Consider the following 13,217-nt stretch of genomic DNA (forward strand, 5'->3'; position numbering starts at 1 on the left):
TGCGGTTCTGGTGCAGCACAATGTGGCCTAACAAGTTACAAGTATAGTAGGCTAGTGAATTAGATTTTCATTTAATAGCAAATATAATAGGGCCTATTTGTATCATTTGTAGGCTGACGCATAATACCTGTTATGGCCTATCTCTCTCTCTAGTGTTGCTTCATTCCTTCCTTGGTTTCAGCAGTTCAATTAAATACACTTTTGTCCTTATCTTCATCATTCTAATGACATCCTTTGTATAATATAGGACTAGAATTAGATGCAGAAGGCTTTCACGTCTCTTCATGAAGATTGAATGGTTATGGGTCTGAATAAATAACTGCTATCGCCACCGCGCGTTCGCTCTTCTTTCAAACTACCCGCGAGTTCTATTTGATGCTGTGTTTAACATTCAGCAAACGAGCTTGCGTCCCTCTTCCTTCAAATTGCCTATTGGTGTAAGAAATGCTAAAAAAAATGTGTCCAGCAAGCTATTCTAGTCTGGCTTTTCCTCCATGGGACTCCAAGAGCTGAGGACTTTTTTTAAGGAGAGAGGCCAGGGGAGCACAGGTACGTGAGTTTTGTGCGAGCAACAGACAAAGGCTATAAATTAGAAGCTTATTATGCATAACCCATCATTAATTAGCTAAATATAAGGCTAATAGTGCATTGAATGTATTACCTGAAATAGGTAAGCCAGGACATCTAGAACAGGATGATCTATTTAGGATGTCATTGAACGGGGAGAGAGACTGAGAGAGTGCTAGCGCGTGCACTGATTTTAAAGCAACAATATTCGAGTGAAAGTCTCTTTTTTTTACTCTGCAATAAAATAAAAACTTAACAAAAAAATAAGGTGACCCCTGAAAGTTGGATGGGTAAGTTAGATGCTCATTCAGTTACCATGATGAGGTCTACATACATTGTGAACTGCACTCCATACTGAGTGCAGTTCATACTGAGATGCCCCCCCCCCCGGAGCGTTGATGATTCATCATGCGGAGGCCGCAGAGAAGCCAAATTTAGTCACCGCATATAATTTAACAGTTCCATGTTGTTCATATACACTTCTCTGTTATTTATCCCGGGAAAAGGGAGTTGTTTTTGCCGGTAAGTCTCAGTAACTGGGTTCCCGCCATTCAACCCTAGTCAGTGTTGCCTCTGCCCCTAGGCTTGATTCACTGACCTCACTGTCCACGAGCTGCAGCTCCTACTCTGGTGATGGGCCTGGTTGATGGACTTGCTTGACAGGGGATGAGGTGGGGAGAGAAGTTCAGTCATGGCTGCTAATAGTGGCTGTTCACGTCTTAGGTTATCTGTGTGCTTCTTACGCTTGGGAGGTATCCAGATTGTCATACCTTCATACCGACCTTCTGCCATACTCAGATATTTGGTATCCTATTCGGTAATACCGACACTGAACACAAGGGGAGCTGTTTTCAAATCCCACTGATACTAATCTGAAGGTTAGCAATGCTAACAAGTACATGTAAAATCCCATGTAGAATACTAACTAAATGCTAACCAGTGCATTGCGAACATTTTAGTAGTTTCTGACCTAAACTATACGAGTAACAAAAAAAATGCTTCTCAGTTTGCTGCACAAAACAAATATTAGACAGCAAGGCTCTTGATCCAGGAGGGGATTCTCTGCTGTTACCAAGCGAATGCTTGATGTTTGGAAGAAGCTAACTAGCTAATAAATTAGCAAACCAAATGTACAACTGCAGAGCATTTAGCACATTTTAGACTGTTAACTTAATAGCTGTAAGATATCTATCTGGCAAACATTTTAGTGGTGGAACTCCATAATGTAATTAAATCACCTGGCGCATGCTGCACAACAGTGAGTGACTCCCAAGGCTCTCACCGCCCAAGTCTAATTCTTCTACTCCCTGCCAGTGATGACTTGCCAATTTTGTCGTCTTTATGCCAACTCCGTTGGATGCACTTAAACACCAACCACCACGTTATACACTAGGGACATTTGTGCTCAAGCTAAGTGGTAATCTCTACATCTCCTGGGGTCTCTGCTTTCTGTCATCAAGACTAGTGAGATCTCCACATCTCCTGGGGTCTCTGCTTTCTGTCATCAAGACTAGTGAGATCTCCACATCTCCTGGGGGCTCTGCTCTCTCTCATCAAGACAAGTGGTGAGATCTCCACATCTCCTGGGGGCTCTGCTCTCTCTCATCAAGACAAGTGGTGAGATCTCCACATCTCCTGGGGGCTCTGCTCTCTCTCATCAAGACAAGTGGTGAGATCTCCACATCTCCTGGGGGCTCTGCTCTCTCTCAAGACAAGTGGGGAGATCTCCACATCTCCTGGGGGCTCTGCTCTCTCTCATCAAGACAAGTGGGGAGATCTCCACATCTCCTGGGGTCTCTGCGCTCTCATCATACTCATTATCTACATGTTTTACAGAGATCGAGCACTACTGATGCATAAGTGTCTTTCTGTGTGTGTGAGAGATACGTGGCTGTCTGCATTAATCAGGTTGCTCTGTTTTTTTGTCTCGCTGCTCTCAACATCTGTTACTCTTCATGTCACTCGCAGGAGGCAAACTACACACCCCAATGCCCCTGTTAACATTGGCACAGAAATCCTCTCCATAATCACTGCCTGCTGCTGTTTCTGTGCCTTGTGTTAAATCCTTTTGAGTGCTTGTCAATCATCACGTTGAAATGGAGCCAGGAAGATGTACAGTACATATAAGTATTCATCCCCTTTGGATTTATTCACATTTTATTGTTACAAAGTGGAATTAAAATTGATTTAATTATTTTTTTGTCAACAATCTACATAAAATACTCTAATGTAAAAGTGGAAGACAAATTCTAACATATGAAAAATTATACACTAAACTAATCTAGCTTGATTAGTTAAGTATTCACCCACCTGAGTCAATACATCTTAGAAACACCTTTTGGCAGGTATTACAGCTGTGAATCTTTTGGGTTAAGTCTCTCTTAGAGCTCTGTATACCTGGATTGTACAATATTTAGACTTCAATTCTTCAAGCTCTGTCAAGTTGGTTGTTGATCATTACTAGACAGGTATTTTTTAGTCTTGACATAGATTTTAAAGCAGATTTAAGTCACTGTAATTGGGCCATGCATTAACATTCACTGTCTTAGTAAGAAACAGCAGTGTAAATTTGGCCTTGTGTTTTAGGTTATTCTCCTGCTGAAAGGTGACTTCATCTCCAACTGTCTGGTGGAAAGCAGTCTGAACCAAGTTTTCCTGTAGGATTTTGCCTGTGGTTAGTTTCATTCTGGGGGTTTTATTCCTGGAAAATCCCTAGTCCTTGCCAATGACAAGCATACCCATAACATGATGCAGCCACCACCATGCTTGAAATATATAGAGAGTAATAATCAGGAATGTGTTGTTGGATTTGCCCCAACCAACATGTTGTATTCAAAACAAAAAGTTAATTCCTTTTGTCAAATGTTTTGCATTATTACTTTAGTGCCTTGTTGCAAACTGGATGCTTTTTATTCTGTACATACTTCCTCCTTTTCACTCAATCATTTAGGTTAGTATTGTGGAGTAAATACAATGTTGTTGATCCATCCTCAGGTTTCTACCATTCACAGCCATCTGTTCATGTTTTAAAATCACCACTGGCCTCATTGTGAAATCCCTAAGCAGTTTCCTTCCTCTGCTGGCATCTCCGTTAGGAAGGACGCCTGTGTCTTTGTAGTGACTGGGTGTATTGATACACCATCTACAGTGTAATTAATAACTTCACCATGCTCAAATGGATATTCAATGTCTGCTTTTTTTATTTTTTTTATTTTTTTAACATCCATACAGTAACTGAAGGCACAAAACATTTTAGTGTTATTTTAGATCCAATGTGCTCTGTTACTTCATGTATCTTGTGAAGATTACTACTAGTCTGCCTCAAAGCTCTGACTCTGGCGTGTTCTGACAATCCCGGTCATCATGTATGTACGGTGCTGGGGGGGTGGCAATGGGATCATTTGCTCATTTCAGAGACATTTAAGGAGAGGGGGAAACGCCCCATGGAACTTGAAACTCAGCCTTTTTCATTTCTACATTTTCAAAAGATGTCAAATCTTGAGTTTTGCACTCCTGTCTCTCTCTGCATGCACATATGACCCTGAGATAAACAAGTTGAGTTGTGAGCACCGAGGAGAATGTGTTGGTGTTCTACTTCAGTGGTTGCCAACCAATGTTCCCTGTAAGCTGTGAGTGTGCACGCAGCAGTCAGAGAGCGCTGAAGAAATATCAGCCCATGGTGACAAGCATGAGATTGAACTTCACTCAACTTTCTAGAGTTTTCACTGTTAACGCTATCAATGTTTCTCTTTTACTGTTGAGTTAACACTGTCAACGTTTCCCTTTTACTGTGGCAATCAACGTTCCCCTTAACTGTGGCAATTGTGATTGAATCAGCGCAATATTAGCCACTTTCAATGCAACAAAACAAACTATGCAAGAGATTTTGTTGTAGGTAGGAGTAGGTTTCTATTGGGCACAACCCCGCTTGTACTCTACACAGACCGATGTGGCTTAACCAATCAGATCTGCAGTAGGCCTATATGCAAATAGACCATTGCCATATATGGATCTGTGTTTATGACTGTGGTCGTGAGTAGATGTGCTTGTTTTGAGATCAAAGCAAGAGCTGCATATAGCCACGTGTGCACATTTTGTTCATATCTTTTGCTAGTTAGTGAGTTATTAGCCCAGTTAGAGAATTTGTAGTCAGCAATAGGGGAGTGATTTGCTTCCTACAAGAGCACAGAACGTGTACATTTCTAGATGTCTTTAAAAACGAGTCGGATTTAAAGAGTTCTTTTATTTTGTCTTACATTTTTATATTTATTTTATTTAACTAGGCAAGTCAGTTAAGAACAAATTTCTTATTTACAATGACGGCCAAACCCTAACCAGGACGACGCTGGGACAATTGTGCTCCACCCTATTGAACTTTCAATCACGGCCAGTTGTGATACAGCTGGAATCGAACCGGGGTCTGTAGTGACACATCTAGCACTGAGATGCAGTGCCTTAGACTGCTGCGCCACTCGGGAGCATAGTTGTATTTTGAGACAGGCTTGAATAAGCTAAGTAGCCAATAGGCCGTGGGTAGCATAATTTGTCTGATTCTCTGTAATAATGGTATGGGAATAATAATGCATTTTATTTTGTATACTGGTTTCTTGCAACAAACTACATTTTCAGTCCCCTCGTTTGTCTAAAGGACAAGTGGATAAACAGGTTAATATCAAGCCCGTCATGTTTTTTTCAAATGCCTCATGGAATGTAGGTCTACATTGAACACCACACATTGGCTGCTACTATAGGCTGAATGATAGAACAGCTATTTCCATGTTAAAATGTTATGGGATACACTTTCTCCATTGTTTCTGATGGTAGGCCATTCTGATAGGCCACTGTTAACTGTAACTTAAAGCGGAGACAGCTTCAGTGTCACAGTTAACGTGTGCTGGAAGTTGAACAGAATTTTCACAATGTTCAAGTTTGCGCTCAGCAGACCTGAAATTTTCTCAGGACAGGAAAAAATGTGAGGGTTGTTCCCAACCCCGGTCCTCCAGTACCACCAACAGTACATGTTTGTTATTGTAGCCCCGGACAAACACACCTGATTCAACTTGTCAATTAATCATCAGGCCCTCAATGAGTTGAATCAGGTGTGTTTGTCCGGGGCTACAATAACAAATGTGTACTGTTGGTGGTACTGGAGGACCGGAGTTGGAACCACTGCTCTACTTGAACAAAGCATTGATAAGGAGCTTCACAATACAGCAGCGCTGTATCCTATTTCAGTGTTAAAGGACAGGTCCACATACCTTGCTGGCACTATAAAAATGAGCCACTTGTCAACACTGAATGATTGTCTGTCTGACTGGGGATATTTGCACAATTCTCAAGGTTATTGATTGACAATACTTAGGCTAAGACAAGATGCAAATACTGAAAATCCCACTGCCTCTTCAGACCGCCTACATTCAACTAGGCCTGTTATTTAGAGTTTAATGTCAACAGTCCCCTTAGACAGGGCTGTGTTAGAATGGCTATTTTTGAGACCGAAGCCTGATATGGAAACACGCTGGAGACGACAAGGAGAGGTACTGTGGCAGGGACAGGCTGGCAGGCTGTGGCTGACTTCAAGTGTCTCAGTAAGAGACCTGGGCCAGCAACAGCTCTAGATTTGTCACCAACAGGTCCATTTCTAGCAGGGTCACTGGTCTTGAAGTGAAGGGGAAGAGGTAATACTGAATCTGAAGTGTTCTTCCAGTTGACACGTTGTGTGCATGTGTAGCAGACAGACAGTAAATGCTGACTTAAGGAAGTTGAAACACAACCTTCTACCTGACTCATTCAGTTGAACCCGCATTGCACTATTTATGCAATAGTGTGCAGCCTAAACATAGATCTAGCTTTTTCCCCCATGGTCAAAATAAATTCACAGAAGGGTTTTGGTTACTGTGGAAATACCAGGTACTCTTCCTACAGGTACTGACACCCACAGTCTTTGGTCAAATAATGTGTGCGCCTTCCTGCGGGTCCTAGCTAGTTTGTAGACAGGCAGTATAAACAGTGGCACGGCAGGTTGGATTGAATCTGGCGCTCCTCCACGGACAGAGATAGGAGAGTTGCAGGGAGTCATTTCTGTACAGGGCTCAGTCTGGGTTCAGGATGTCTGATCTGGATCACAGCATGGAAATCTTCTCTTTTTGATGATGGGAAAATAAAGTTGACTGCATGTGTGATTGGCATGATGTGAAGCCAAGCACGGTTTCAGAACGTTGTGTTCTATTTCCTGTAATGAAGCAATGGGCCTCCTGATTGCAATGCATGGCTTTCCTGCAAATCCCATTGGAGCTCATCACTGTTGCTACTGTTCTCGCATCTCACGACTAATATAAATATATATACACACACACACTGAGAAATAAACATTGCAGAGGCATCAAGGCCCCCCAGAAGGGTCAGGGTTGTTTTCTCTCTCACTATACAGTAAATGTAACCACAGGCTAGTGGGTTGCATGCAGAATGACAGAGATATGCTGAAGCTAGGTTAGCATATAGGCTATTGTCTGATTTTTAATCTGAAAAAACAATATCCTTGGTAAAAAAGTGTCGCCGTTTTGAGCAAAAACATTTTACTGCACTCAAACTAGCAGCCTGGTTTGCTGGGACAGGGTCTTTAAACTGGCCCGCTAGTGAGTCTTGGTGGTGGCATACAGAGAGCCTGATTCCCAGTCGGTGCAGAGAGGGAGAGAGAGTAGTTCACCAGCCTATTAGAGGATGGGGAGCCAACCCCACCACCGTCTAGGCTCCGCCCAGTCCCCAACAACTACATGTTCTGCTGTTCAGAGGAAATGGAAAAGACAGCCAGCGACTTCCGTCCATCTTAACTCCTCCACATTTTACGTGATTGGTTGAACAGTGCAGAAGATACCCTCTCAGCAGTTTAAAAAAACATATATATATATATATATATATATATTATTTTGTAAAAAAAAATTGTCGGTACTAGTATGTAGGGAATCAGGTGTTTATTTTACGCCTGCTACATTAGGTTACCGCTGTCTAATAAAGCACACTAGCTGCCATGTAGCAAATCCTCATTGTGAGAACCCCAAAACAGCGTTTGATTTAGGATTTGTTGACACATTTGTTGACACATGCCATTGGAACACTGAGTACTCATTGACATCGTGGGGACCGTCCCCTTAAAACACCATGGTAATATTTCATCAGCCAGGCTCGTGGCAGAGCTGCAAGTGGTGGGGATGGAGGCTTGATGTGCATCATGGCTACTGCAGACTGTATCCCTCATCTCCAACCGTCCGTCCGTCCGTACGTCGGTCTCCTCCTTCCGTCCATCCATTCCCTCCCACCATCTCTTCCCTCCCTCCATCCCGCTGCAGCTTGCTGAGGTGGAATAGGAGCTCCTGGATGCCTCTAGAGGCAGCAGTAATAATATGACCGCAGCTTTAACAGGGAGGCAGGCCCTCATCTCATTGAGAAATAAGGAGGAGCCCTGTGGACTAGTTTCACCTTCCTCCCTGGAGCTGCTGGCATCAGACATCAACAGGAGATTTGAATGATACAACACATCACAGAAGACCCAGAAGACCCGGCAGATACACAATTACAAGCGGCCTCTAACACCTTTTGCTGTTGGGCAGTCAACCCTCCTCAGTGACACATGGACCTCTGCAACATTCCTACATCCTGTGACCTAGTTAACTGTTCCATTACATGACACTTTCAAATCCTCCGATGAACAGGTTGTTGGACCCAGGAGGATTTGAAAGTGTTTTGTGGGCTAGCTACAGTTATTTCTGTTTTTGTATCTTTAACTGGCACTGTTTGTGCAATGAGGGCTAGGCTATACGCTGCGACTTAGTTCAGTTTTTGAGGGCATCTAGGCTTAATGAGAATTATTTAAAATCCTCATTGTAATTGTAATCTCTGTTTTTAAGTGCTTTTTGCAAGTATCTGACTGACTAATTCTGAGACAAGCTGGGAATTAAAGATAGAGTATGTGTTTATGTAATAATGAATTCCTTATTCCGAGTCGGGTTGAATCACAGCTGCACTTAAATAACTGACTTCAGTATCAGCTCTGACAGGTTGATTTCAGAAGTCCCTATGGGCCCTAGTCAAAAGTAGTGCACTATATAGGGACTAGGGCCCTAGTCAAAAGTAGGACACTATATAGGGACTAGGGCTCTGGTCAAAAGTAGTACACTATATAGGGACTAGGGCTCTGGTCAAAAGTAGTACACTATATAGGGACTAGTGTCATTTGGAAAGCCATCTCTACGTTTACTGCTGCCCCGCAGAGCTGACGACACATCTCTACGTTTACTGCTGCCCCGCAGAGCTGACGACACATCTCTACGTTTACTGCTGCCCCGCAGAGCTGACGACACATCTCTACGTTTACTGCTGCCCCGCAGAGCTGACGACACATCTCTACGTTTACTGCTGCCCCGCAGAGCTGACGACACATCTCTACGTTTACTGCTGCCCGGCAGAGCTGACGACACATCTCTACGTTTACTGCTGCCCGGCAGAGCTGACGACACATCTCTACGTTTACTGCTGCCCGGCAGAGCTGACGACACATCTCTACGTTTACTGCTGCCCGGCAGAGCTGACGACACATCTGGAACTCTAGTTCAGGTTTATTTAGCTAGTGATCAAATCAAATGTTATTAGTCATATGAGACGAATACCATGGGTGTAGACCTTAAAGTGAAATACTTACTAACGAGCCCCTAACCAACAATGCAGAGTCAAAAAAAATAAGAGATACAAGTAATTAAAGAGCAGCAGTGAAATAACAATAGTGAGACTATATACAGGGGGGTACCGGTACAGAGTCGATGTGTGTGGGCACCGGTTATTTGAGGTAGTATGTACATATAGGTAGAGTTTTATTAAAGTGACTATGCATAGATGAGTAGCAGTGGTGGGGTGGGGGGGTGCACTGCAAATAGTCTGGGTAGCCATTTGACTAGATGTTCAGGAGTCTTATGGCTTGGGTGTAGAAGCTGTTTAGAAGCCTCTTGGACCTAGACTTGGCGCTCCGGTACCGCTTGCCGTGTGGTAGCAGAGAACCGTTTTGAGGATCTGAGGACTCATGCCAAATCTTTTCAGTCTCCTGAGGGGGAATAGGTTTTGTCATCCCCGCTTCACGACTGTCTTGGTGTGCTTGGACCATGTTATTTTGTTGGTGATGTGGAAACCAAGGAACTTGAATCTCTCAACCTGCTCCACTACAGCCCCGTCGATGAGAATGGGGACGGACGTGCTCAGTCCTCTTTTTCCTGTAGTCCACAATCATCTCCTTTTGTATTAATCAAGTTGAGGGAGAGGTTGTTGTCCTGGCACCACACGGCCAGGTCTCTGACCTCCTCCCTATAGGCTGTCTCATCGTTGTGGGTGATCAGTCCTACCACTGTTGTCATCGGAAAATGTAATGATGGTGTTGGAGTCGTGCGCGGCCATGCAGTCATGAGTGAACAGGGAGTACAGGAGGGGGCTGAGCACGCACCCCCGAGGGGCCCCCGTGTTGAGGATCAGTGTGGCGGATGTGTTGTTACTTACCCTTACCACCTGGGGGCGGCCAGTCAGGAAGTCCGGGTTGCAGTTGGTGTTTAGTCTCAGGGTCCTTAGCTTAGTGATGAGCTTTGAGGGCACTATGGTGTTGAACGCTGAGCTGTTGTCAATGAATTAGCATTCTCACATAGGTGTTCCTTTTGTCCAGGTGGGGAAGGACAGTGTGGAGTGCAATAGAGATTTGCATCTGTGGATCTGTTGGGGCGGTATGAAAATTGGAGTGGGTAACCACAGTGGTGTGATGTGAAGGTTGAGCTGGGGTGTTTGGGGTCTGTGTGGTTAATTCCCCCCCCCCCCCCCCCACACACACACACTATTTGATTTTGAATCACCAAGGTAGTCGCAGCAGGGGGATTCCAGACTGTTTAGCCCAGGCCAGCAGAATCCCAGGGCTGACAGAACACAGTGCTCTGAACCTACAGATGGTTCTACAGTACCCAGCCAGGTTCTAGTGTAGCAGAATGATCCATTCACCTTCTCTCTCTCTCTCCTCTTCCTCCTGTTAGATATCTGGAGTCTTGGTGTGATCCTGTTCATGCTGGTGTGTGGACAGCCCCCCTTCCAGGAGGCCAACGACAGCGAGACCCTCACCATGATCATGGACTGTAAATACACTGTACCCACCCACGTCTCCAACGCCTGCAAAGAGTGAGTCCCGCACACATGTATACACATCCTAATTAACAAGTGTTCTCCAGAACAGATGCTGACCTCTGTCTATCAACCTTGGTTATGTAACAGATGAGCTGTAAACATCTGAATAGGAGCCAGACCTCTGACTACCACATCTCTCCTTTGTGTTAAGCCTGAACGTCTGTCTGGACGCCAGTCAACACTCTGTGGTCTGGAAGGATGCCAGTCAGATCTGTGCACATCCAATCATTGGCAGTTGACTTTTCTTCTGGCACTTCTCTGAGCTTCCTGAATCAGGATGGTCCTGACAGATAAATATGTCCGCTGCTATTCCCATAGCTTTGGATTGACCCCGGGGTTGATGCTTATCGCTCTAGATTGAGTTCTAGTTGAGTTCAGGGAGGGGGGTAATAAACGGAGCCAGTGTTTGACTCCAGTAAAAGGTCATGTCTATACTAGCTACTCTCATTGTTTATCTTTCCATCTCAGTATTTTTAGACTCAGGAAATGTGCTGCTGCTATCTTTTTCATTTGAACAAATGATTTACTGTGATTTATTCTGTGGGCTAAATGAGGACTGCACAGCCACATAGAATATAGGCCTGACAGCCCTCCATTTACTCTCTGAATTTGCTGTCTCTTTCTAGCAAAGCATGACAGCAGTTTATTTGTCATATGCACATGATAACAGTGTAGGGGAGAGTCCATCTGCTCTGTTTGAACTAGACCACAGTCTGTAAAGACCAGGCCTGGTTCTATGTTTCCCAGCAGAACAGACAGTCTGTAAAGACCAGGCCTGGTTCTATGTTCCCCAGCAGAACAGACAGTCTGTAAAGACCAGGCCTGGTTCTATGTTCCCCAGCAGAACAGACAGTCTGTAAAGACCAGGCCTGGTTCTATGTTCCCCAGCAGAACAGACAGTCTGTAAAGACCAGGCCTGGTTCTATGTTCCCCAGCAGAACAGACAGTCTGTAAAGACCAGGCCTGGTTCTATGTTCCCCAGCAGAACAGACAGTCTGTAAAGACCAGGCCTGGTTCTATGTTCCCCAGCAGAACAGACAGTCTGTAAAGACCAGGCCTGGTTCTATGTTCCCCAGCAGAACAGACAGTCTGTAAAGACCAGGCCTGGTTCTATGTTCCCCAGCAGAACAGACAGTCTGTAAAGACCAGGCCTGGTTCTATGTTCCCCAGCAGAACAGACAGTCTGTAAAGACCAGGCCTGGTTCTATGTTCCCCAGCAGAACAGACAGTCTGTAAAGACCAGGCCTGGTTCTATGTTCCCCAGCAGAACAGACAGTCTGTAAAGACCAGGCCTGGTTCTATGTTCCCCAGCAGAACAGACAGTCTGTAAAGACCAGGCCTGGTTCTATGTTCCCCAGCAGAACAGACAGTCTGTAAAGACCAGGCCTGGTTCTATGTTCCCCAGCAGAACAGGCAGTCTGTAAAGACCAGGCCTGGTTCTATGTTCCCCAGCAGAACAGGCAGTCTGTAAAGACCAGGCCTGGTTCTATGTTCCCCAGCAGAACAGACAGTCTGTAAAGACCAGGCCTGGTTCTATGTTCCCCAGCAGAACAGACAGTCTGTAAAGACCAGGCCTGGTTCTATGTTCCCCAGCAGAACAGACAGTCTGTAAAGACCAGGCCTGGTTCTATGTTCCCCAGCAGAACAGACAGTCTGTAAAGACCAGGCCTGGTTCTATGTTCCCCAGCAGAACAGACAGTCTGTAAAGACCAGGCCTGGTTCTATGTTCCCCAGCAGAACAGACAGTCTGTAAAGACCAGGCCTGGTTCTATGTTCCCCAGCAGAACAGACAGTCTGTAAAGACCAGGCCTGGTTCTATGTTCCCCAGCAGAACAGACAGTCTGTAAAGACCAGGCCTGGTTCTATGTTCCCCAGCAGAACAGGCAGTCTGTAAAGACCAGGCCTGGTTCTATGTTCCCCAGCAGAACAGGCAGTCTGTAAAGACCAGGCCTGGTTCTATGTTCCCCAGCAGAACAGACAGTCTGTAAAGACCAGGCCTGGTTCTATGTTCCCCAGCAGAACAGACAGTCTGTAAAGACCAGGCCTGGTTCTATGTTCCCCAGCAGAACAGACAGTCTGTAAAGACCAGGCCTGGTTCTATGTTCCCCAGCAGAACAGACAGTCTGTAAAGACCAGGCCTGGTTCTATGTTCCCCAGCAGAACAGACAGTCTGTAAAGACCAGGCCTGGTTCTATGTTCCCCAGCAGAACAGACTGTGTTTTGTCAAGCCGTGACTGATGATGATGATGATGATGATATTTTGGCTCCTTGAACATCCAGTTCCTTTCCTCCCGGCTCTGCTGTACTCAATGTTTATATGAGTGTCCTCCTTCCTTGATTGTTCAGATGTCTGCCTTGATTCAATCTTCACAGTGAAATGAAATGAACAGAGAGGGGGAAAGAACGCTCACAAGCTCCAAATGGAATTGAATATGGAACATGTTGTC

The 13,217-nt window shown here is 44.8% G+C and overlaps 1 protein-coding gene across 3 annotated transcripts in view; it reads left to right on the forward strand.

Annotated features, from left to right (window-relative positions):
* The window catches only part of snrka (SNF related kinase a), a 57,690-nt gene that overhangs the window by 12,561 nt on the left and 31,912 nt on the right, over positions 1-13,217 (forward strand). For all 3 annotated transcript variants that reach the window (XM_038976730.1, XM_038976731.1, XM_038976732.1), the window contains exon 3: positions 10,623-10,764. In XM_038976730.1, the coding sequence (XP_038832658.1) occupies positions 10,623-10,764 (142 nt within the window). The remainder of the gene's footprint in view (positions 1-10,622; positions 10,765-13,217) is intronic.

Source organism: Salvelinus namaycush, chromosome 37 (genome assembly GCF_016432855.1).
Source record: "Salvelinus namaycush isolate Seneca chromosome 37, SaNama_1.0, whole genome shotgun sequence".
In the NCBI taxonomy this organism is placed as follows: domain Eukaryota; kingdom Metazoa; phylum Chordata; class Actinopteri; order Salmoniformes; family Salmonidae; genus Salvelinus; species Salvelinus namaycush.